Source organism: Rhinoderma darwinii, chromosome 6 (genome assembly GCF_050947455.1).
Source record: "Rhinoderma darwinii isolate aRhiDar2 chromosome 6, aRhiDar2.hap1, whole genome shotgun sequence".
Classification (NCBI taxonomy): domain Eukaryota; kingdom Metazoa; phylum Chordata; class Amphibia; order Anura; family Rhinodermatidae; genus Rhinoderma; species Rhinoderma darwinii.
Genome location: NC_134692.1, coordinates 137,055,613 through 137,082,479, shown reverse-complemented (window position 1 = coordinate 137,082,479; position 26,867 = coordinate 137,055,613). Strand labels below are relative to the sequence as shown.

The 26,867-nt window shown below is 41.6% G+C and overlaps 1 protein-coding gene across 1 annotated transcript in view; it reads right to left on the bottom strand.

Moving 5' to 3' along the window:
• LOC142656665 (uncharacterized) overlaps positions 1-21,982 on the bottom strand; it is a 32,705-nt gene extending 10,723 nt beyond the window's left edge. Inside the window, exons 1-20 of the mRNA XM_075831590.1 lie at positions 21,894-21,982; positions 17,725-17,812; positions 15,366-15,527; positions 9,983-10,144; positions 9,399-9,604; positions 9,199-9,293; positions 8,164-8,279; positions 7,097-7,258; positions 6,787-6,992; positions 5,983-6,077; positions 5,565-5,680; positions 4,993-5,148; positions 3,884-4,089; positions 3,653-3,747; positions 2,938-3,062; positions 2,419-2,540; positions 1,942-2,095; positions 1,041-1,253; positions 799-960; positions 13-159 (exon numbers count right to left, since the gene is read on the bottom strand). Of these exons, the coding sequence (XP_075687705.1) occupies positions 13-159; positions 799-960; positions 1,041-1,253; positions 1,942-2,095; positions 2,419-2,540; positions 2,938-3,062; positions 3,653-3,747; positions 3,884-4,089; positions 4,993-5,148; positions 5,565-5,680; positions 5,983-6,077; positions 6,787-6,992; positions 7,097-7,258; positions 8,164-8,279; positions 9,199-9,293; positions 9,399-9,604; positions 9,983-10,144; positions 15,366-15,527; positions 17,725-17,812; positions 21,894-21,982 (2,877 nt within the window). The remainder of the gene's footprint in view (positions 1-12; positions 160-798; positions 961-1,040; positions 1,254-1,941; positions 2,096-2,418; positions 2,541-2,937; positions 3,063-3,652; positions 3,748-3,883; positions 4,090-4,992; positions 5,149-5,564; positions 5,681-5,982; positions 6,078-6,786; positions 6,993-7,096; positions 7,259-8,163; positions 8,280-9,198; positions 9,294-9,398; positions 9,605-9,982; positions 10,145-15,365; positions 15,528-17,724; positions 17,813-21,893) is intronic.
• Positions 21,983-26,867: the final 4,885 nt, after the last annotated feature.

The following is a 26,867-nucleotide window of genomic DNA, read 5'->3' as shown; positions in this document are numbered from 1 at the left end:
ACTTGATCTTACCTGATCTGGGCTCCACGACTTGCCATTGACGTCTTGAAGAGATGGCTTCTCTGATTTAAAGAGCAGGGAAGATTTGGGAATAAAGCTCGCCAGGCTGGCAGGCACGTTTTTGACAACATTGGATGAAGTCGAGTTGGCAGCTACAATCTAGAGAAATAAGTAGAACATTAGATTAGAGAAGGAGAGATGTCCACATGTCTGTTCTGGTTTTTGGAAACATACAACATTTTTATTATAAACATCTACATAAAAAATATTTATATATTGCATTTCTCACACTGGCCACAATAGGCTGACACTTCCTGTTACCTGCAGCACATTTGTCAGCTTTGCTGTATAGACTGGGAAAGAACGAGCAGAGTCATCTCATTGTCATTAAGAGGGTTAAGCTGTATTGTACTGCTTGAAGCCTAGATAAGGTAGGATAGGGTTTACTTTTAACCAATTATATATATATATCATGATATATAGGATATATAGATGGGGTGGGGTGCTGGCTTTGCTTGGACCATGGAATCCATCTTAGTACATAAGCATAGCTACAAACACACTCTCATTACATGATCAAAGACGTTTTTGTGGGCATGGACTCAGGAACTCTAATGGAAAAAGAAGGACTCTTCTAAACATAGAGTATGGCTTGGAAAATCATTAACTTTTGAGGAGATATGGCAGCAAGTATTGAATGTCAACTTGAGTCCGACCAATGTTGTGACATCTCAACTTTCCATGGAAGATCCAGAGAAGACAGTAGAAAAGGTTAAGACAGCGTTATAAATGTCTTACCTGTTTGACAAAGCTATTCTGCAAAGTTGGAGGAGCGCTAGAGAGTTTGCTTGCAAATTGTGCATCCTTCACGGCGTTGAGTATCAAGGCCGGGTCCAGTTCTTGCAGCTTCTTACTTGGCAATCCCGTCACTAAGCTCCCTAGGCTTCCCAGGTTCTGAATCTGATGAAGCAGAGTTGACTGGGTTACATATTGTAGAGTTGAGACATATACTAACTATCTATGTATTACTAATGTATCACCTGAAAATTGGAGTTCAGGAGCTTGTTCATTATTGATCTGGTCTGCCCGACGTTCCAGCCGGTGACGTTACCCAGTGAAGACACGCTGGATTGTAAGTCGCTGTCACTGATTTTGTTAATTTGTCCCAGGGACAGGCCCACAGCGGTTTGTCCCAAATTTTCAAGGGTATCAGATGAGAAATTGTTTAGTTTGCTAACCAGTGAGATCGACACCTGTAGACGAATATGTGCAAATGTGTTAAATGAGTTCATATTATTTACATTTTATTTATATCACTGTTCACACAGGAGGGAACACTTAGTAGTGAGGGATCCATATCAAAATCCCTCTTCTCATGTGTGCCTGTGGTGGCCCCCAAGCCAGACATGCTTGATTGTCACCAAACCTAGCTTCCCCATCCACTAGATAGATAGATAGATAGATAGATAGATAGATAGATAGATAGATAGATAGATAGATAGATAGTTTTATGCTGGTTCCTACCATCCCCAGATATATGTAGGTTTAGTCCCAGTTCTGGGTGTATGTGCAGCATAGGGACCCACCTCATAGAGGTCGCCTTGTCGTGGCAGGTGGGCTCTCACAATTTGATCAAAATGTGCGCTAAGAACCTCCCTATTGTAAGTAGATTTAGCAGTAATGCAGATTTATTTATATTTAGCTGCTTAGGTGGCATTAGTATTTGCAGTGTGCGGTCACCATTTTCTTGTGTGCTGTATATTTGCAGTCACAGGCGTTCTTGCACCTGTATACACATTTTGTTTCATTTTATTGGAATGTGCTGTTCAAACTTTTGTGTTTTTTATATAATAGATAGATAGATAGATAGATAGATAGATAGATAGATCTTAGTTAGTAATGCTGCAACAGAGACTTGGCTGTCTTGGAAATTGCCATTACCTGCACATCCTCGGGGGTGGGGATAGAAGCAGTTTGCCCTGGGGGGGTATTAAAACACTTCTTATTTATTTTTTTGGTTATGTCCAGGGTGGCTGCTGCATTCAGATTCTTCAGAGCTGCTGGATTCAGGTAACAGAGGAATGTGTCCGGGATGCTAGAAAAATACGGCAAGGGTTTGATAAGTGATTACCTTCATCTTATCCTTAAAGTGATTGTCCACCTTATATGACCATGTTGTTTTTATGTCTACATTTCTGTGCTATTTCTTAATATTTCTTTATATCATAGGTTTGGATTTTTTTATTTTTTCTGGCTGGCTGCCTGCAGTAACCACTAGGGGGAGCTTATTGTATACTGTTGTATTATTGAGTTCAGTTTATGAATCTGCTCCCCCTGGTGGTGGCTGCAGGCATAACAACAGGCAGGTATACCTATTCATTGATAGATCTCTGTTCATGGATATGAATATTTTTTTACCTGGTCAAGTTGAAGGTTTGACTTGAGGTGAAGAGGGAGGTGAAATAAATTGCAGTGTCTTTGGGGAATTTTAGCTGGCTTGCAAGTTGTATGCAAGATGGATCACTAGCAAAGGTTTGCAGCTGTAAAGGGAACAACAAGCAATGTCTGATTAACCAATGTGACAATTACTTAAAGGGTATGTACATTTTTTGCAACCATTGCTCCAAGGCATATAAAATAAAACATCTTGATAAAATTTGATTTCAAATATCTTACTATTTTGAGTCCACAGTTCCTATGCAGACCTATGTGTCTCCATGGTTACATATTGCAAATAAATCCTGCGTAGTCTGATCCAGCAATCATGCGTTACTTTATTTTCTAATGTCTGTATGTTATCAAGAAGAGGGGGCAGAGGCAGTGGAGTAAAACGACTGCAGGATCAGACTACACAGGATTTATTTGTAGTCGGTAACCATGGAGACACATAGGTCTGTACAGGAGCTGTAGACACAAAACGGTAACCGATATTCTTACCATGGAATCATTAGCAAAAAGAATCAAGTCTTCTTCACTTGTGAAAGTCATAAAGGAGCCCAAATTATTCACAAGCCAAGCAGAGGCGTTGGCATCAGTTTGGTTATAACAAGTGACTTCATTACCTAAAAGAGAAAAAACACACAAAAGCAGAATAGTGAGTGCAGCTCTGGAGTATAATACAGGATATAACTCAGGATCAGTACAGGAAAAATAAAGTAATGTATGTACACAGTGACGCCACCAGCTGAATAGTGAGTGCAGCTCTGGAGTATAATACAGGATGTAACTCAGGATCAGTACAGGATAAGTAATGTAATGTATGTACACAGTGACTCCACCAGCAGAATAGTGAGTGCAGCTCTGGAGTATAATACAGGATGTAACTCAGGATCAGTACAGGATAAGTAATGTAATGTATGTACACAGTGACTCCACCAGCAGAATAGTGAGTGCAGCTCTGGAGTATAATACGGGATGTAACTCAGGATGAGTACAGGATAAGTAATGTAATGTATGTACACAGTGACTCCACCAGCAGAATAGTGAGTGCAGCTCTGGAGGATAATACAGGATGTAACTAGATCAATGTTTCCCAACCAGGGTTACCCAAGAGTGAAAAAAACGTTCAAGGATTCCCCCACGGTAATAAGGTTAGGAACCACTGATGTAAAGGTAACCTATATACTATAAGCTCATGATTAGCGGAAGTAACCTTTCTTCTTTAGGTACGGCTTGATAAAAAGCTTATAGATGTCTCCTTGATTTTTGGAATTCATTTTTGGGAAACTGGAATCCAGACTACTGATTCTACAAAAAGAAAAAAAGATAAATTATAATAATTACTGATTATTTTGTTCTGTAATTACATTGTGTTCATACGTGATAATTGTAATAAGACCATGATGCTAGTAACTTATACAAAAAGTTGTCCTGGATCACTTACATGGGTTGGTAAGAGGAACAGGAGATGTTGTTTGGGATGAGACTAAGTTGGTCTTTGCTTATTTCTGGCAAAACCACTCTTAGTCTATCTTGGAAAAGCTGAGTCCAGTCAGAGCTGTTGTAGGAGTTCAGGTTCGGCTTCAAAATTTGGAAGGTTCTGGTCAGAAGAGCCTGGGACAGGTATGGACTCAAAGAACTGATGTTATTCTGTGGACAGAAATAGTCTTGTTTATTGAATAACATTGTTTTATAAAATGTGATGTCTACAACTTGTATTGAACATTCTCAACAAGGTCCATGGAAGCCACTTTTTGTCCCTTCGTAAAAGAAACTTCCACCCAAAAGTGAAACTTTCTGTGGGAACAAGGTTGTCAGGTCCCACTCACAGCCTACAGGACACATATGCAGATCAAAGGTAAGGAAGAAATTGATGCAGATTGGATCCAATGTTGAAGATTCATTTCTGGGTGGAATGTTCTTTTAACTCTCTCTGGTTTTAAACCACAGGACACCCCTGCTATAAGTAAACCAAAATTCTGGGATCTTCCATATTCAGTCTTTAAAATGAACCTCCATTGTTGGGCATCACTACATTTTTAGATCAGAATATTCTGTGGTGATCGATTCCATAATGTATCTATATAGGGGTTACAGCTAAGTGTTTCCGAGCTCCAAAGCTGCTGCTTCCCTTCACAGTCATAGAGTTAAATGATAAAATTCTTGCTATCTGCAGCCGCCACTAGGGGGAGCTCACTGAAGACAGCTCCCATTGAACCCAATAATAAATCCGTCTTCAGCAAGCTCCTTAGCTCCTCCTAGTGGTGGCAAGAATTTTTATTTTTTTATAAAAAAAATTATTTTATTTTTCCCCCCATTTAATTGAAACCCAAAATTTTTTTAATGGTAAAACCGCATGGATTTAACACATGATTTTGCGGTGGTTTTTGCTATGGCATTTCCTATGCTACTGTGATGTGGCTTCCTGATGCACCCCCAATAATCTATGTGAGCATAATTAGTAGTGTGTGCACCCCCGATGTCGGAGATCATGAAGCAGTTATCGGGAGGTGGAAGCTTTGCGCAGCCTATGCAAATTTTTTGAACACTTACTGATACAGCAGCCGTGTTCAGGGAGTTTAAGAAGCTTTTTCCATCTGTTGCATTTTGTATCATTCCAACGATCAAGGCGGCCACTGCTGGATTAATGGTGGGGTCCAAGCTGAAGTGTACAATTTGTTGCATGGTGAGAGAAGGCAGAATGTCCGCCTGTAAAGCGGCACAAGAAATAAGTTGTTACAAGACTTGACAGCCGGCCATAGACAATTGGTGACTCGATGGGATGACAATCAACTAATTTTTTGCCCAACTTGGTAAATTCCTCTGCCATGGCTGATCACTCCATTGATCTCTATGGAGACAGGTAGACACCTCTAAAACCTCTTACCAGCCCAAATGAGAACAAATCAGGGCCAACTCCAGATAAATGTAGAGCATCTATTTATGTTACAATTAGAAAAAAAATTGCTTTGAATAAAACAAGTGGACCAAAAATAAATTTTAAAAAAGCAACCCCCACACTTGCCCCCCTTCCCAAAAAAATCAATCTCTGTCCACTTTCATTAAGACCAAAATAAAGATACTAGAATCCTGTTACTATATCCTGTCGGTGTATTGGTACTTACTGCACTAAAATTTCCATTAAGGGCCACAAGGTCTTTGTAGTCAGCAAATTGGGAGAATTTTCCAAAATTTAGCTTTATTAGCGCACTGACGTTTGTATTTTGAGCGCAGGCTGGACCTTTGAAATTAGAAATAAAGCAAAAGATTAAATTAAGGACATTTTAATTGCTTTTTTACTTATGCTGTTTTTATTAAAAATTTTCTTAGGTTGTTATTTCTCAAGGAAATAAAAAAAAAACAGCAGACAAAAATATAAGACAAAATAAAAGCTAAAAAAAGAAACATCAATGTATAAAAATGCTAAAAAATATATAAAATGTAAAAAAAATGTATAAAATAACATCTAAAATTATTAAAAAATATATAAAAAATGTGAAGTAAAATTAATTTATAAATTATAATTGACATGATTATTCTTACCTTTTTTGGTCAGATAAGGTTTGATCAGAGATTTATAAATCTCCTCTTGTTTTATGGAACTCATTTTTGGGAAACTAAAGTCCAAACTCTTGAGTCTGATAAAAAATTAATAATACACAATGAAACACCATTTTTTTTTTCAGTGAAAATTAATCCAAACGTATTGACAAATTCCCTCGAAGAATATTTTAATTTCATATTCAGTACAATTCTAATAAACTGCCTATAGACATTACACACAGTATTTTTCGGCGGATCCTATCAGACCACTTCCTTATGTAAACCCAATTGTTTTTTCCCCGATAGGTGGCGCCAAAGATGATCATCCCTTCCCCCACCAACCTAAAAATTTATGTAAATTAGGGAATTTCCCATTGTAATTTTTGTCAAATTGTAGATTGTATGTGGCTTTATTTAGTTTCCACCTTGAGAACAAAATCTATTTTTTGTAAGGGGGGGTTTGTAATTTATTAAAGTTGAGAAAAATGAATGGGGAGATTGCTTTAATGGGGCATCGGAGTCCCGAAATCTTTCCTGCTTTTTACGAAATTATAAAGAAGAGGAGTCTACTTCACTGATCATTTGCAGCTTTTTAGCCAATCACATCAAGAGTAGGGTTGCCTATCTATCAGGACCACACATGACCAGTAGAAGGGGACTGCGCTCTGTCTGGGACTCCGATAAGGAAAATTCACATTGGCAGCCAGAATTATTATGGGGCTCCAATCTCCTCCAATCATCTGATTCCAATACAACTCTCATCATTGGTATAGTGCCAAATGCACTCATATATCCAATACTTACATGGCCTGGTAGGAGTCACAGGACATGTTTAGTGGTATGAGGCTGAGCTGTTCGGGAGAGATCTCAGGCAGCAGAAAGTTTAGCTTATTTTGGAAGAGCTGAGTCCAGTCTGAGCTGTTGAACGTTGAGATGTTGCCTTTCACGGCTTCGAAGGTCTTGTTAAGCAGAGCCTGTGACAAAGCGGGACTCACCAAGGTCATGTTTTTCTGCAAGATATTTTGTCACCGGGTAAATATAAAAGATCGTTACTCCTAAATATAAAACCACGTTGGTGAAGATTATGTTGAAGCCAAGGAACGTGGACACTTACCGAGACGATGCCAGTATTAAGATAAGTCAAGAAGTCATATACTTCGCTGATGTTTTGTAGTGTGCCAACAATGCTGGCTGCAGCTGTGGGGTCACTTGAGGCGTTCAGCTCCAAGCTAAAGTTAGCCTTTTGTAGTATTGTGAGGACGGACAGCACATCCAGCTGTAGAACGTGACAAATAAGTCATGAATCAACGTTGTGTCTGCAAAATTCTAACTAAAGCTCCCCCTAGTGGTGACTGTATAGAGACAGAATTTTTTCGTTTAACTCTATGACTATGCAGGGGAGTTGGAGCTCTGTTTTAGAAATACTGAGCTCTGACCACTATAAAGATATTTTAATAGTCAAATCTACGGACAATTATGGGCCTATTTATGTAAAAACAGAAATGGTGCCCAATGGGGAACACCCACTTTAAAGCTCATGTTACAGATCCCTGCAAAGAAAAGCCAGTGAGTACATTTAGACCCATCAAAGTGCTGACGGGGTGAAATATAGTGGATCGTAAATTTATATACTCTTCCCCAATCTCCTTGTCATGTCAGGAACATCCAGAAGACTCCCTCGCTCCCCTAATACTGATTCAAATAAGGACATTGGCACTTCTAACTATTCAAGACTAACGATCCCCCATTGGCATCTCAAGGGGCATATAGTGGGCACGTCTCTATTTGGACTTCTTATAGATGTTCTGAATTAAATGGGTCTGTCCAAAAAAAAAAACACCCCTTTAATATTTGTCAAGGTCAAAGGGTCACTTTAAAAATAGTGTTCATTTTTTTTGGGAAAAAAAAAGATAACCTGCCCTGCCCTGAGCCGATTGTTAGTGGTTGACCTTCTGAATACCCGATTGTTAGTGGTTGACTTTCTGAATACTCTAGAACATCTGACTATGGGTCTATTTTTAATGCTTGATCTTCCTGCACCAGCTTTGCCCACTACTGAAATAACAGAGCCTTAAAAGGCCCATTCATAGCAAATACATGAAACTTTAGGGTGTCTATTGTACAATATATCTAAAAAGTTATTCTCCAGCCTTAATTTTCTGCTTAGTGTCTGTTACTCACAGCACTGAAATTCCCGTTAAAGGCCACCAGGTCACTGTAGTCGGCAAATTGAGAGAACTTCCCAAAGTTTTGTGTAAGAAAGTAGCTGCTGTTGGAGCCCTGAGAACAAGCTCGACCTAAAAAGATCAGAAGACATTAATGATATGAAGATTTCAGTCTGAGTAATATTGAGGGAGCCACCTAGAGCCAACTGTACCCAAGTGTCTAGCTCCTAGTGGGAGGGAACCCAACTACGCATGGGCGGTCCATAAGGCTACCAGCTGTATGTGGACACCGACTATATATAACAACCACAAATTGCAGAGATGACTCTATATGGATCACAAGCTTAAGTTCCACCTTATATATTAAATAATAAACCAGCTTTACTCAGTTGACTAAGACCGATATAGCTATCTTTATTACTAGTCCAAGTCAATGCTATGGGCAGCTGGGGCTCCATCACTCCTTGCTTGAGACTTAAGCATTTAACTAAGTTGACTTGTAGGTAACCAATGTAGATAACAGTAGGGGCGTAGTTATGGGGATGTAGAGGTTTTAGTCGCACCCCCTTGTACCTGAGGGGGTCCAAAAGGACTCTTTTCCCCATATGAAGAGACCAATACTACAAATAAAGCATCATAGTTGGGAGACCCTATTATAGATTTTGCATTGGGCCCAGGAACCTCAACTGATGCCTCTGGACAACAGTATTAGGATTCATGCACACGACAGTGTGCGCCGGCCGAGTCCCGTCAGTAATCCGTGAAAAGATAGGACATGTCCTATCTTTCCACGGGTCGGAGAATCGGGTCAGTTTTCACGGACCCAATTCACCCGCTAAAGTGAATGGGTTCGTGAAGGCTATCGGGTGCCACTCAGTTGTCGTTAAAAAGGGCCCGAGTGGCACATCGGTCGTGTGCAAGAGGGCTTATTCTTATGCTCCAGTCTTGGATGTTACCCCGACCGTCTCTTCTGTATATTTCTCTACGTTTCTGCTTATGACTGATATGACTGTATACGGTATCCAAAATTTCATGTCTCATTGATTGTTACCTGACTTTTTCTGGAAAGGCTTGATGAAGGATTTGTAAACATTTTCCTGTTTCACAGGAACCATTTTATTGAATGTTGAGTCCAGACTTTTGATTCTGCGTAAAATAAAACACAAGTAGAAAAATAAGGATATCGTTTACCTTATTAACCAGTAGTCATACGATCTAAGTGCGTTATAGTATTTCTATTATAATTTTTACATGGCTTGGTAGGAGTCACAGCTGATATTTTGGGGTACAAGGCTCAGTTGTTCTGGGGTAATTTCTGGTAGGACAACAGTCAATTTATCCTGGAAGAGTTGGCTCCATTGCTGCATTGTGAACATGGAGACGTTGGACTTGATGGCTTCAAAAGTCTTATTGAGCAGAGCTTGTGCCAACGGTGGACGCAGAGCACTCATGTTCCTCTGAAAAGGTAAGAAGAATTGTTGTCAACTTTTAAGCAGCAATATGGGTGTACTTAAAGGTAAACTCCACCCACAACCTTTCTTGACCTCTTGCTTGGTTCACAAGGTCATTTGGATACTTCAGAGTAGGACCATAACCACTAAGTCCCTCTTTTCATCAAAGTGCCAATGAAAGGGTCAGGAAAACACAAGCCCCATCCACTGACTCTTGTTTAGAAGGGCTGGGGCGGGGCTGTGACAACCTAATGTTCTCAGGGAAATTGTGTATTTTGGGTAGAGTTAGCCTTCAAGAAAACAAGTGAGTTGAACGATAAATTATTTAGTATTTTGATGGTCAACACGTCTCATGAGAGTGAATAGAAGTTATTTCTCCCATACCAACATGGCAGCCGCATTGATGTAACCCAGGAAGTCATATACGTCATTGGCGTTTTGTATGGTTCCCAATACGTCGGTAATTACAGCAGTGTTATTGGTGGAACCTAAGTCCAAGCTGAAGGTTGCGATTTGTAGTGGAGTGAGGAGAGGCAGAACATCCAGCTGAAAAAAACAACATATGACAGTAATGAATGGCTATGTACACCTTTAACAAGTCTATCAGTGTGTTTGGTGCAACTTTCTAATCACTTTTTATAAAAAATTATTCTAACTTTTTGAGATACAGCTGCTTTGTATCCTGTATATAGAGCAGCTGTATCTTCCACTGAGATTTGAATCCATCAGGTCAGCTGCACTGACGGGTTCTGTGTCGGCGGGTCCTGCGTGGATCGAGGTGTTACCGATCACATCTAAGTTCATAACTTAGATTTGATCGATAACCGGTGGATTCTGCGTGTCAGAGACACCCAGGACCCGCTATCACTGAACCCGTCAGTCCTTCTGACCTGACGGATTCAGGTCTCAGCGCTTGATACAGCTACTCTATATACAGAATACAAAGCAGCTGTACCTCTAAAAGCAAAACTAATTTTTAATAAAAAGTAATTAGAAAGTTGCACCAAACACACTGATAGACATTTTTATTAAATGGATGCTGTAGGTCCTCCAGACCTGCGTTTGATTTGGGACCCTCCTCTATCAGTCCGGTATGACCTAATCGGGTATATTCAAGGACTAGTCATACACACCCCTTAAATTGTTATATCTTTTTACGTGTTTCTGTTACTTACGGCGCTAAAATTTGCATTAAGCGCAGCAAAGTCACCGAAATCTGCGAATTGGACAAATTTTCCAAAGTTCTGTCTCATCCACATGCTGGTGTTGACGTTCTGGGTACAGGCCGAACCTAAAATGATCGATTAACAGGTAAGAAAATAACGATAATCAATGACATCAAGATAAAGCTAATAAATCAGCTCTATGACTGTTAAAGGGCCAGTGACCCCAAAAGTCAGCAGCTTATAATAGTACAGTAGCGTTATAAGGTATCAGTCACATATATGAGTGTACATGTCTCTGGCGGTTCTCAGTACCGGAGATATGTAACATAAAGCAGTGATCATGGGGGGCAGGGATTTTTTTGCACTTCTTGTCATTGAACAACATTACAGTCATCCGATTCCAATGGAAGTGGCTGATAACAGGGAACATTAGATGACATTCAACCGCACAGCAAATGAACCTGATAGACTATTATTTACCTTATAGTCTCTGACGGCTCTGCAGGAAGGATTTCAAAGCTGTGTAAAGCTCTTCTCTAATCCTATTTGTCATGTTGGGGAACACCACGTCCAGATTCTTCACCCTATTAATGTCAAGAGATTATATGTACATTGTGTAACTGTCTGGGGAGATAAAATATTAAAGGAGAAGCACCGCTAAGGTGTATTGCGGTTTCATTTTTTGTAAAATGAAAAGTTCTAAAACTTTCCAATATACTTTCTGTATCCATTCTTTTTGGTTTTCAAGACCTCTGCTTTCTGGTATTCAATAGGAACCGTTATAGTTTACTTTCAGTGAAAAAAATCTGTCCAAGGCCCAGTTCACACTGAGTTTTTTTACGCTGATTTTGACGCGGAAACCGCGTCGGAATCGGGTGCAAAAAAAAAACGTTCCGAAACTGCCTCTTATTGATTTCAATGGTAGGTGGAGGCGTTTATTTCCATGGCGTTTTTTAGCCACTCACGGTAAAAAAAAAAGCGGAATGCTCTTTCTTGCCGCGGTTCCACCTCTGACCTCCTATCAAAATCAATGGGAGGTAGAGAAAGCGCTTTTTGAGTCATCTTTTGCTCAATGGCTGCAGCCGAAAAACAGGGAAAATTGTGGCAAGACATTGCAAGCAGGTCAAAATCTGCCTAAAAAAACCTCTGTGTGAACAGGGCCCAAACGACGTGATAAACACACAGGTTTATCGCTCGTAACAGTAAAGCCTTATTCACACGAGCGTTGATTACGTCCGTGTGATGGGCGTTAAAACAATGGCCGCCACACGTTTTTCAATGGGGCCGTTCACACGGCCGTTGCTTCAACGGACTGTGTGAAGGGTCCGTTGAAATATAGAACATGTCCTATTATCTCCCGTTTTCACGGATCCCTCGATAGATTCAAGACTATATAGTTAAGCGGGAACTACACCTCTTATTGAAGTGAATGGGAGGAGGAATATTGAGATCTTGAAAACTGTGATGATTGGCTACAGAAAGTATACTGGAACATACCCCTTTAATAAGAGGCTAGATTAAACCACATGTCTGTTAACGGGGGGAGCCTGAGCTGATATAACGTCTGCAGCAGCTTTACTACACATTTTACATCCTGTACTTGAGTTGAGTTTGCTAATATCTAAAAGGAGTTCACCAACATTAGACATTTGTGGCAGATGCTGCCAATTATGGCTGGTTCTGCCAACCATCTAATGCTTATGGCCCCCGTAGACGCCATCATTGGCATGATCAGCCAACAAATATCTAATGTCTAAGGCCACTTTTATCCCATTTGTGTAAGGGCTCATGGACCTCACAGATCCTGTACAGGACTCCCTTTTACAAACCCTTAGCGTATGTTCACACGACCTATTTTCAGATGCAATTCAGGCGTTTTACGTCTATTACGTCTGCAAACATCTGCCCATTGCTTGCAATGGGTTTTAGGGTATGTTCACATGCAAACGCAAAATTCTCCTAAAAACAGCTCCGTAATTTCAGATGTATTTTGCGTTTGCGTGGGAACATACCCTTAGGCTTGCCATATGGCATCACGAGGCACCACAATGCCTACAGGGGAGAATACCTCGTAATATAGTAACAAGAGCATGCCACGACTAACACTCATGCTGTACTATGTGTTATACAGGTGAATTTCTCTCTAGTAAGTAGTAAATACCCTGCAGGTGACACTTACAGTTCCTGGAAAGCCGCACAGCTCACATTTTTGTCTTGCAGACATTGGACCAGGGCAGGGTTTACGCTGAGCAGGAAGGGCTGGACGTCACTGGGGATCCATTGTTGCGGAACTGCGGAGCCATTCAGGTTCTGAGTGATTTGGCTCCAGATCCCAATAAATAACAATTCCCTCCAGGCCAATTTGAGACTAGTAAACTGGTCAAAGTGAACAGAACATGGTGAGAGTGACCCGTGTACAATCTATTTTTGCATATCATTACATTGTATACGGCACCGTTGAAAGATTCAAAAAGTTTATTTAAAGGACAGGTCATTATTTTCTACCTAATCAAATGAAACATGTCCAAACATCATACCTGCCCACAGAGGTACATAGAGCACCCTCTATACCCTCTACGGTACACGCACCCTTGTTTCCGCCGTATATTTTTTTCACATAAAACCTTTTTTTATTTGACATGTGACAACTTTTCAGCCCATAATATAAGCAGAGTTATTACACGTGTCTGGCCGGCTATCATTTCCATAGTAGTAAGAATTTTTTTTTAGCCACCAATTGCCCCCCTGGACTAATATAGATACCTATGTATGTTACTTTGGGAAGAAAAGACAGCCCCTTTAAAGGGCCAGATGTCCAGTTCTAATATTCCCCCCAACCTACAAGAGAGTCTATTGTGAGATCTGGAAATCTGATAATCCAGATATTCTGATAATCTGGCACCTGTCAGGCTCGTTAATTCTAGTCTACAGGTATTTTACTGTATATACAAGTGGCAGGTACAATAGACAAGGCCTCCACCCAGGCTGAGTCACCGAAGATTATAAATAGTTCTATCTTGTGAGCACAAATCTTCTGTTTTCTCGATGTACAAAAGAAGGCATTTCGCCTTGAGTCATTGCCAGCGTTATGTACGTTTTCATGGAGAAGTTCTGTACACGCCTTCCAAATCCCATTGTGTAAATGTCAATGAACACACACATTACCTGTGAAGAATGGCGGAGGTTTCCCTTTCACGTTTCACCTATGTTTTTGTATTGTGTATTCAGACAATTATTATCGCTGAATTTTCTGGTCATTTTTACTGTAATAGCCTTAACTACAGATGTAGAAGTTTGTCATCTGGCACATCAAAAGGTAAACCTATTGAGATATCTTAAAGGGATTCTCCAAGACTTCAATTTTCATGGCCTTAGGGTAGGTCCAACTCCAGGCACCCTGCTGATCAGATTAATAAAGCTTCCCTAAATGGGACTGAGCTGCAGTACCATGCACAGCCACAGCTGTATGTCCGGCACTGTGCCTGGGTAAATAATGAATGGGACCTGTCACTTTCAATCTGCTGATTGGGAGTTGGATCGTCCCGATCAAGGGTAAGTCTTCACAATATTTATGTCCCAAAAAACCCTTTAAATTGATCATGAATAAACAAGGTAGCCCTAAAGACCTATATGACAAACCCAGCTCTGCTGCATCTACGCTCAGAAAGTCTGGTTGATAATTTACATCTATGGTAACAAAAAAACTGATATTTAGAGGCATGGGTGGGGGGGGGGGGTTCAAGACTTGCCTAGTAGGGGTTGTGCGCTTTGGACAATTCCTTTTTGTTAAAATTGTCCCCTGATAATAAGCAGATCATAGGGTGTCAATCAGCAGGGACCCCCAGTGATCAGCTGTAATCTGTGTGGGAACCAGGCAGCAAGTGTTCATTTCCCCTGCAGCACCACCACAGGTGAAATGAAACATTACACAGTTCCCATTGAAACCAATAAGCTGTCTGTGTCATATATGGTGGTCCTGGGTCCTCCAGAGAGAGACACTTTTTATAGCCACTCTCAATTTTAAATACTAGATGTGGGTCCTAAATGCAGGATCCCCCTCTAATTCTTTATAATTTCCTAATAGGGTATTCGAAAATGGGTTTTCTAAACCAAGCAAACCCATTATCCAAGTGGCCATTGAAAAACATTGTCATTCAACAAGAACATTTCCAGACCTTCGATACAACTAATGCTCCAGGTTTTTTTTTTTGGGGGGGGGGGGGGATTAATGGTTTGGTCCACTCTCAGACAACTCTTTCTTCTCTTAGGGCATGGTTAGCTAATACGATCTCCAGTGGGTTGCCGCTCTTGTGGAGGGCCATTATAAAGTATGGCTGCCATACTAAAGAGCGGCCATAGCTCATCTCTGGGGGTAACTTAGTCCCATAACTGATCGCTCACACACCTTCATTCATCTTATTGTCTAGTTGGCACCATCCTTTTAAGATTTTTATACATACATTGGTGGTTCCTGACTTTTGTCTCAGCTTATGATGTCATTCAACGCCTTCAACTTTCCAGCTGATCCCATTTCCCCCCAAAAAACTCAGGGCGGCCTGTGGGGAAGTTGTCCTCGCAGTACCAGCATAATTACTACTCACGTTGCTGCTGAGTTGGGAAAGCCCAGCGTTGGTTTTATTGTTGTTTAATTTGGAGAAAAGCAAGGAGAAGTAGCTTGGATCCAGCGACAGTAGGGTGTCATTATTGTAGCAGGAGGACAAGTTAACCAGCAGATTATCCGGAAGAGCGGCCAAGATGGACGTCTAAGGGGAGATGGTTACATGGTAAATATGAGCTGTGGTATCAATGGGCATGACGATTGTTATCTGCGGTGAAGGTGGCGGAAAATACTCACGTTAGAACAGGCATATTGCAGAAAGGTATTATTACAGATGTCACCTTCAAGGTTTTTTCTGAAAGAGAACGGAGATGTCACTGAAAGTCTTGACAGCGGTGACGAGGCAAATCCGGTCAAAGTAATGTTCGGATATAGGATAGATACTTATGAGTAGGGCTGGATTATACGGGGGGTTCACGGGGCATGTGTCCCAGGGCCTCCGCCACTTTGTGGGCCTAGGAGTCTCCAACGCCCATCAAAATCACAACCATATAAGGAGAACTGGTTACCCGGCTGGTGCAAGGGAACCCCATATCTCAGGACAACGGGGTGACCTGATAGTTGTTTGGTGATGCTCTGCATCCAAGAAAAAGTGGAGAGGTCACAATGCATGCGTGTGGCTCTCTTCATTAATGTCTAAGTGAGTCACTGGCTCTGACTGTCTCCATAACTCCCAAAGACCATGCACATGTACAGCCTCCTCTCCTGTAGTGGTGAGATTGGGGCCACCACCAATTTTTTTGTTCAGAACCTCCACAAATCTTATGCCCTGCATTGGAGAAGATGACATTGGTGAAGTCTATGATCTCAGACCCCCACTGATTTCCAGAAAGAAGAGTATATATACTTATATAAAACTATTATATAAGTTGGGTGCAGGACCCACCTCTCAGACCCGGACCCCACCTGACCACCTATTGCCGCCTATATTATAGGTGGCTGCCCATGACCCTCTCCACTGATATATTTATGGGAGTTTTGGATAACCAATCAAGTTACTGTATGTGGTCACCTCCTCACTTCTTCTTGGCTGAATAAGATGTTGAACGGCCATCAGGGAGGGTGGGTGGCGGGGGCCCCAGGGCCCGTGCCTCATGCATGTTTTATATATTAGCTTCTCGGACTCACATCAGTTACAAAACGATCGAAAGGAAAAAATAAAAGCATCAGGTACTCACACTGTTATATTTGCACAGATTGAAGTTTCTGCAAAAACCAAAAACACATATATCAGTGTAATCCAACCTGTGGCTCCCCAGCTGTTGTGAAACTACAACTCCCAGCATGCCACAGCTATATATCATCATGGGACAATAAACAGAAACATAATTAAAGTTAAGCTGGCCGTATACAATAGAGTTACGTTGGTTGTATACTGGGATGTACCTAAGCCCCCCAACATATGCTAAGAGAAAACACTAAGCAATTGGATTTTTATATTTTCAATCATATCGTTTCCTTGAAGATAAGCGGCGCCATATGTCTAATAGATGCTTATCTCCCATCCCCCATAAAGGCTTGTCCAAACTTGACTGCCCGCCATTTAATGTATATAGCCAGCTTTACTTGTAGAGTTAATAATTGAAACCTACCATTTACTGGGCCAACGGGGCACTATGGGAATAAACAGAGACTGGCGTTAGTAGGATTTTGCAAAGGAGAAGAATGTAATGATAATAACTACAATAATACTAATAATTCTACATTTTCTGCTGGGTTTATAATCCTTGCCTGTTTCTATACAAATGTAGCAGAGCTGAATTAGTTAAAGTCTTCAAGACTGCGTTGCATGTGCCCACAATAACTAATTTAGTGCTCATGCACACAGCAATGTCACATCCTTGTCCTTGTACAGTGGCACACAGTGACCAAAAAAAACCTCTAACTCTAAGGGGCAGCATTGCTTGTATGTCATTGGGAGGAGAAGGGTGGAGTTCCCATGTGGTTGGCCCTAGAGCTACAAACATCTCACCCTGTCACATGCCTGGGTAATCAGTCATAAAATGTGGGTCCACGCCTTCTATTCATATAGTGTTTTTTTTTTCCAATTTGAGTGCACGCTATTGTAGTTTTGTTACTTGCAGTACCACCTGTCACCATCAAACTGTTCTATAGACTCCAATGCAACAGCGCCACCAACTAAGAAATGTAATTTTAGAATATAATCATCTGTGCCTATTTGTTAAAAAAAACAGTAGACAAAGGAAGGTAGAATGTGACCACTTAGTCATTCAACTTCATGATGGACATGTTCAAAAAAACATGTCAAGAAAATAAACATCTTGAAAGAATGTAATGTCGTGTTCTGCATAGAAAATAAATCTTGGCAGGTGGATTCTTACCGTATTGACAGCAGCCGACAATGTAACCAGAAGCCCTGCAAACAGAAGAGGGATTATAGACATTTTGCCAAACCCTCCATCCAAATTCCTTCAACAAAATACAGAAAAAATATTGTCTGACTTTTCCCACATAAGAGTGTAACTCAAAAAGTCAACTTTAGTGTGACCTATTTCCAACAGAGAACAATTATGGGCAAATTACATTACTATTCAAAAAAAATTCAAAAATATTTACAATATCCCAAAAACCAGCTGGGCCGGGGGCTAAAAAATTTAAAAAGGTTAAGTCATTTAAGTGGTTCTCAGTGATTGCCCTAAATATCCTAATTATGGTCACATGAGCTTCAGGACCATGATACTTTGAGGCAGGTTTAACTATCTTAGCCCAATTAGTATCTTTGCCCAGGCTATGATAACTCTGTTCCCCTAAATTGCCATGTGGGGCAAGGGACAATCTTTTTGAGTGCCACAAAATGACACCCAGAGTATCTTTTTAGTAGGTAACTGACATAGTGCACAATCTTCATATGGTTGAGATGAAAAATAATGATTTTCAAAAATTGTAAAAAGTTTCTATGTACTGTCTAAAAAATATAGGGAAACACAGGGGCATAACAAGTAAGCATGGGGCCCTAGAGTGAAGCACTAGGGCCCTACCTGAGCAGAGAAGGGCAGAAAAGAGTTTGGCAGGATTCTTCATGCTGGTGTCCGTATAAGCTGCCTGTAATAAAGAAACATAATAAGATACAGAATTACGTGACAACATGGTAATATCCAACTTTTTCCTAAAATGTGTTGGTCGAGCATTCTTCTACGAGGCTAATACTACAGGTAATGGGTCATCTGTCAATGGTTGTCCCACATCCAACATTATGGGCGAAGTAGCCAGTTATATAGCCCCGTGGCTGTTTTGTTGCTGTTGAATTTTGTTGATATGACGTAATTATTTGGTCAATGGGTCAACTATAGTGTATAATATTGCGCAGGAAACGTTCTTGTGTAGCCTTACCCAAGTTCGGAGTAAATAGAGGAGCTAGGTGGCCAATATTCGCAGAATTTTTTTGATGGGGCAAACTTTTTTGACTTTTTGTTAAAGATGTCTATATAGGCTCTTATTTCTTGGCTACTCAAAGGTTTAACGGGCTCTGAAAGACTACAGTAATTTGTCCACAATGGAGGATATAGACAGGAGAACACCTCTTGAACAACATCTGCCCATACTTGGACCTTCTAAGTGGTGACCACCATCCTTAATTTTTCCAAGGAATAGAGCTTTCCAGTAATGAGACATGTCAATGAGACTTCGTAAAAGTCAGGCTAATGGAACCCCTACCAGTCCGGAGAAGGAGCTTGTCCCAGTTCTATCTCTTAAAGAGGACTTGTCATCTGGCCAAAAACTGCAGCTGACATCTCAGTTAGATTGCTGGCGCCTCACAGACTCTGGCTCTTTTTTTTTCTTCTAGCCTCCTCCATTGCTGAGATATCGGTGCCATTAATTTTGGTGCCCGATATGCAAAATTAACGTCACCGATATCTCAAGAATGGTGGGGGCTAGAAGAAAAAACAAAACAAAAAAAAAAGTGCCGGAATCTGTGAAGCGCCGGCACTCTAACTGAGATGTCTGCTGCAGATTTTTGGGTGCGTGACAGGTCCTCTTCAAAGGACAGGCGGCCATACACACTTCGGCACTCCTTATTTAAAAGAATGGGAGTCATGGAAGCCTTTGATGGTGAACACTTGCAGGTTTCCCTAACTCTCATTTATTTAGGTGGAGAGGAGCAGGATATGTACCTCCACCTCTCCACTGATATTGGGGAGCACTAAAAATTTTGGGGACTTGCTAGACCTCCACTTATTTGACTTTTACCCCTCCACTCGAGACCCATTCTATGGCTCAGAACGGGGAACAGCTAAGAGCAGTTCCTTCTCTTGTGAATCTGTGTTTTTGGAAAAGCTCAGTAATAATAAATATGGCTTCACCCAGCTTCCCATAGACCCGATAGGTAACTCTGCCTAGTTACACAGGAATATATAACTGAATAGCTGGCTACAGGATAGGTAGGCAGCGCCCACGTGAGGCGGTCTAGCAACTGGCAAAACTGGATGCTGAGGCTGCCCCACCAGGGGGTACGAGTTTGGGTGACCCTCAGTCTGGAGATAGGTGCGGATGTTGTTAATCATTATGACGTATGGCTTTTCTGATCTAATGCTGTGCTGGAGATTTTGAGGGGTTCTACTATAATTCAGAGAGGGGAAAGTGTATCAAGAAAAGGACTCTACCTAATAATCGTAATCATTTTTTAAAGGACCGGGTCCATACTTACCTGTTGGTCTATGCTCACCACTATGCACTGCCCTTACGGACATGAGTATGGATATATTATGTATAATCCCTGACTCCCATCAGCCTAGGTGCCCGAGGTTTATATGATATATGCGCTACATATGCTCATACAAATCATATCTACTACAACTACATAGGTACTACAAGCAGAGGAAGGGGAGCTCCATGTCAAGATAACATTTTGGCCCTTTTCAGGAGCTTCTTGACACCAACACTCAACACTAACCAATTGTAAGAGGAGATCCTAGAGCCCTCATCCCATTTTCATGACTCCATTAAAATGGGGACAATATCATCTTGGAAGGAACCACTTCTCTCCAGGGACCCCATAACAGCCATATGACCCTTGACTACATTTTTTTTTTTTATAATATAATTTTTTATTGTTGTTGACTTATATAACAAAATATTCCATACTACATAACAAAATAACGAAGAAAATATTCAGAGTTCACAATATATTAAACAAAATATTAGGTACTACAGACACAGTCCCAAAAGTCAATGCTGGAAAATCAACAATCACCCCCTAAAACCCTGGAAAATATCGCGAGGAGAGCGAAAGAAAGAAAAGAAAAAAACAAAACATTACTCCTCAAACAACTACTAACACATTTTAAACCAGCCCTAAGATCTTTTTCTGTTCGGTGGATGGTTCCATTATCCATCTGTTCCAGATCTTATAAAAAAATTCCCCTTCCTCTTTACTTAGCGTCACGTAATATGATCTTTCTAAAAGCATCACTCTTTTCACCTTATGGTGCCATTCTACTTCTTGTGGGAAATATTTTGAGATCCATTTATAAATGATAACCAATCTTGCCAGAAACAAAATCTTTCTAATTAGTTTGCTACAACCACAGTCTTTCAGAAGACCGGAGATGCCAAAAATAAATAGCATCAGTTCCATTGGAACCTCTTTCCGAATTAATTTAGAAATAGATGTTGCCACTCCACTCCAGTATCTATGTAGCTTGGGACAACTCCACAACAAGTGGATTAGATCCGCTTGATGTATACCACATTTCCGAAAATTATCATTATTCCTTAACCCCATAACCTTTAAGAGCTTCGGGGTATAACAAAGTCTATGATTGATCATAAAACAAATAAATCGGTGATCGTGATTTAATGATGTTTCTCCGATATGCTTATAAACTAACCCCCAATCGATCCTAATCCCAAGATTCTTATCTAATTTTCTTTGCGATTTAGTATGATTTCCTTCATCCCCTAAAAGGATCTTTTTATATAGTGAGGACAAAATTCCTTTCTTACTTTTTAAACATTCTAATGATTGAAAAGGTGTAAGAACAAACCGTAATTTATATTTAATGGCCAAAAAGGCGTGTTTAATCTGATAATATCTAAACAGAGCATAATCAGGGACCTTGTACAGTCTCTGCAGTTCCGTAAATGTTTTTAGTTGTGCATCATTAAATAAATGTGATATCCTTGTGATGTATACAAAAAGTTCATCCCATTGATGATTAATATAAATTGCAACCATCTTCTATAATCTAGGTATCTAGGCACCTGTGGAGCAGATATATCTGACTATTCAATAGGATGTCGGTAGACTACAACTCCCATTGGGAAATGCAACCACAACCATTTGATTAAAATCATTAAATCATTATTAACAATTTGAAACCTCCCCATAAAAGAAAATGACAGATACTCAAGTTAAAGATGTTAGGAATTCAGGGACAAATTACAAAAATGTTCACATATATTTCTAAAAAGTGTTTGTGTATATATGTGAATATTGATAATAATCGATGTAGGCCGTTCCATTATAATTGGCAGGTAGTGTGCATCTTACCTTGTCTTGCAGCTGCCAGCGCTAAAGTGAAGATGGTTGTCACCAGAGATGCTTTCATATATTAATACGGGTGGGGAAGGAGTGGTCATTGTGTCATTGTGCTGTACAGACTCCTACATAAACTTCAACTTTACTCGTCTTCAGGGAGAGAAGAGGACTGGAATGTTGTAGTTCAGGGTCCCAAACCTTTCCATTGTCCCAAGTCAAGTCAAATGATTTACCATGACTGCCTCATAAATATGGCGTGTTGGGACAAGCCAAGCGTGCATGTTATTTCTATGGAGGTATGGAGATAAGCACCGGCCAGACATTTCAGCCACTACCCATCTTCTTGGCGAAAAAAGGCATTGGACTAATTACAATTTTTTGTATAATTTTTTTTAGAAAATTGGGCAACGAGCTTGCCATTTTTACACAGTTTGTCTTCAGCACACATAATACCCCTATATAGTGCCACGATAATATTGTCATATAAAACCCATACAATATCACCCTAGAGTGCCTCACTAATATGCAGTAGCCAAATAAAACTCGCTTAAAGAGCCCACATAATACTGCCATATAATTCCCCCCTAATATTGCAATCCAATTACCAAAATAATGCCGCCATATACTGTTCAATAATACTTGGTGGTTTTAGTTTGCTCCTTGGATTCCCATCCTCGGGGGCCTCCTAGTATATGGAAGTCTGCCAGCCCCTAAAACCCGGTTGTATCAACCTTGTTTCCCCAGATGGAAGATGTTCGGCTGGGCACCAGACATGTAAGATTGTTGGCAGATTACATTAAAATGGTCAGTATTTTTTATATAAGGTCCGTTTTAGACTTTCAGCTATAATTTTGGACAGATAATTGAAACCATAGGAAGTCATTTTGGAGACTACAGAGAAAAAGCCTTTGTCACCCAGTCACAGAAGCTACATACAAGTATACACAGACTCTTCCATATTGTTTCCTTTGGGTGTCCTTACTCCAGGTCTGCCAGTTTTGTGTATGTTATTACCCTAGTCATTTTCTCGTGCTTTATGTGCCTCTTTGACTTAAAACACAAAGTTAAGTAAGAATACCCACAATTCCACATGCATACCCTAGGTACCAGAAATACAAACTACTTCTCTTAAAGTGACACCATGACAGACACCTTTAAATAAGGGCATCTAATAGCTATCCTAAAAAACACAAGCCATCAAGTGCTGCTATACCTTCTGACCATCCCACCAATCACTCCCCCTCCTCTTGGCTGATTTGGCCAATGATCGGGCCAACGAGCATTCATCTAAACGATCGCTACTGATCATTGCCCTGTGTAAACACGGCAACGATCAGCCGATGTACGAGCAGACGCCCGTTCATCGGCTGATCTGCTCGTTTATGCAGACAATAAAATAATCGCTAGTCGGCAGCACATCTTCCTGCAGGACTACAGGGGTCACCATGCCTTAGTGGAGACCAACGTAGTCACCCAGTATTCTGCCACACCAATTGCTCCTCTGCCCTCTGCATGTTTAAGGGGACCCTCACTGCCTCCTCCTGACAGGTGAGGGCCCCTGCCTGTCAGACATTTACAGCAATTACTGCAGGGAAGGGAAAAACATTTTAAAGGGGGTTTCGGGTCACCATTGTTTAATGAAAAGTTCTGCAACTTTGTAATATACTTTGTCAATTGTCAGTACTTAGTCAACTTGTTACATTTTTCACCAATTTTAAGATTTCTGCTTACTGTCAGTGAAAGTGAACATTCTTGTCAATATCCATAGGCTTAAATGTTAAAGGGTTTTTTCAACAGAGACATCATTTATGACATATCCACAGGATATGTCAGATAGATGCGGGACCCACCTCTGGCACCCGCACGTATCTCTAGAACGGGGTCCCCTAATCCCGGTTCTACCTCTCTGTGTTTTGGCTTAATCGTGTGATTTCTGATCATGAATTATGAAAACATTGTATCTCGCTGAGCTACGCTTTTTCCGTAAGTCCCTTAGAACTGAATGATAGTTACAGAAACAGCGTAAATCACATGCTAAGCTGCTTCTGTAACTGCCATTCACTACTGTGAGAGTTGTTTTTTCCGTAATTTATGCTCGGAAATCACACGATTCAGCCACAACACAGAGGGTTAGAACGGGATTTAGGGGGCCCCGTTCTAGAGACAGGTGCGGGTGCCAGAGGTGGGACCAGCATCTATCTGACATTTATGATATATCCTGTGGATAGCCTCAGAAAAAGCGTGGCTGAACAGCAGCACACGTCTCCCGAATTTTAATCAATATGTTCTTTTATTGGTCAAACATCCAGTAAAAAATGGCAACGTTTTGACCCGTGACAAGTGGAGGGCCTTTCTCAATTTGGAAGAAGTGTGCTGCTGTTCAACCGAGCTTTTTCTGAGGATTACATTACGTCAGACTGGGTTTGTCTGATCTTACAGCGTGTCACCGCTCCTGATATCGGGATTTGTGCTGCTTCAAATATTTTATTTTTTTGATTATATCCTGTGGATATGTCATAAATGTCTCTGATAGGAAAACCCCTTTAAACATGTATGGACCTAATATTTGTTTGACAGCTGAGAGTTTGCTACAACTGTATCCAGTCTAAACAATCCTCGATTTAAGCAGTTTGGACTCCAGACTGATACGTTTTACCTGCACTGATACATTGCAGCAAATTATCAGGACAGAAGGGATATTTGGGCTGCTGATGTATTTAGCTTATAGAGGATTGCCTAGACTGGATGCGTTGTAAGAAACCCTCAGCTGTGAGAAGTATTATGTCTGTACTGGGTTTTAGCCTCAAAACAGTGGCGTAACTACCGCTATAACAGCCGTAGCGGCTGCTACGGGGCCCGCAGCTTGAGGGGGCCTGCGCCACCCGCCAGCACGGGCCCCCCCCATGGCCGGAGGCTCTGCTAGCAGCTGCTATGGCTGCTACAGCGCGACGCCACTGAAGGGGTTGTTCCTACAAAAGACATGTGTGATCGCTGGGATGCCCAGAGATAAGGAGAACGCGGTACCGAAAGTCCCCCGAACTTCTCCATGACAAACCTCAGACTTCCGGGGTCTGTCTGCAACTCCATAGAAATGACTTGCGCACCGGTCGCGCTTGTGCGCATGCGTGACCAGCGCTTCTTTAATTTTTATTGAACTGCGCAGACCCCTTGGGGGGACTTAATCTCAAGCTAATATTTTCCCATAGGGAGTAATAGAAGTCATGTGCAACTTTCATTCAAGTGACTTTGAGGTGTTTTTTTTGGGGGGCTATATGGCGTTATCTACAGGGGGTCTGTATGGCGTTATCTACAGGAGGGGTCTGTATAGCGTTATCGACAGGGGGGTTCTGTATAGCGTTATCTACAGGGGGAGTCTGTATGGCGTTATCTACAGGGGGGGGGGCCGGAAGGCGTTATCTACAGGGGGGTCTGTATAGCATTATCTACGAGGGGCTGTATGGCGTTATCTACATGGGGGACTGTATGGCATTATCTACAGGGGGAGTCTGTATGGCGTTATCTACAGGGGGGTCTGTATGGCGTTATCTACAGGGGGGTCTGCATGGCGTTATCTACAGGGGGGGTCTGTATGGCGTTATCTACAGCGGAGGGCTGTATGGCGTTATCGACAGGGGAGGGCTGTATGGCATTATCTACAGGGGGGCGTCTGTATGGCGTTATCTACAGGGGGGTCTGTATGACGTTATCTACAGGGGGAGGGCTGTATGATGTTATCTACAGGGGGAGGGCTGTATGGCGTTATCTACAGGGGGAGGGCTGTATGGCGTTATCTACAGGGGAGCTGTATGGCATTATCTACAGGGGGGCTGTATGGCGTTATCTACAGGGGGCTGTATGGCGTTATCTACAGGGGGGCTGTATGGTGTTATCTACAGGTGTGGCTGTATGCCGTTATCTACAGGGGGTCTGTATGGCGCTATCTACAAGGGAGGGCTGTATGGCGTTATCTACAGGGGGGTCTGTATGGCGTTATCTACAGGGGGGGCTGTATGCCGTTATCTACAGGGGGTCTGTATGGCGCTATCTACAAGGGAGGGCTGTATGGCGTTATCTACAGAGGGGGCTGTATGCCGTTATCTACAGGGGGGTCTGTATGGCGTTATCTACAGGGGGGGCTGTATGGCGTTATCTACAGGGGGAGGGCTGTATGGCGTTATCAACAGAGGGGGTTGTTTGCCGTTATCTACAGAGGGGTCTGTATGGCGTTATCTACAGGGGGGCTGTATGGCGTTATCTACAGGGGGGGTCTGTATGGCGTTATATAACAGGGGGGCTGTATGGCGTTATCTACAGGGGGCTGTATGGCGTTATCTACAGGGGAAATTTGGGGCTGTAAGAAGTTATCTACAGGGGGGCTGTAAGGCGTAATCTACAGGGGGCTGTGTATGGCGCTATCTACAGGGGGCTGTGTATGGCGCATCCTACAGGGGGCTGTGTATGGTGCTATCTATAGGGGGGCGCTGTGTGGTGGAATCTATAGGGAGGCGCTGTGTGGTGGAATCTATAGGGAGGCACTATCTACAAGGGGGGGGTTGTGTGATACCCAGCGGAGGGGGGCCCCAGTCAAAAGTTTGCTATGGGGCCCAGTCTTTCCTAGTTGCGCCCCTGCCTCAAACTATTTCTATTTACTGGCAATGAGCAAAGATCTTGGAAATGGTGAGGAAGTGAAACACAAAGAATATTAGAAAGTTGCTGTACTTTTTATTATAAAAATGATCAAACTTTATTTATATAAGGCTGAACATCCCTCTTGGTCTACACAAATAAGGGAATTGCATTGTAATTTCACAATATTCTGGCTCCCTTAGCAGGTACCAACCCTATCCATAGCCACTACTAGCCATATTCCAAGTGCTTTAAATCACCTCCCTAGTTCTCTTGGCAGATGCCCATCCTGATCACCCCTCGTTCTGACCCTGTTTTTGTTTCTACTTGATAACCTGTAGAGGATGTTACCCTGAATAC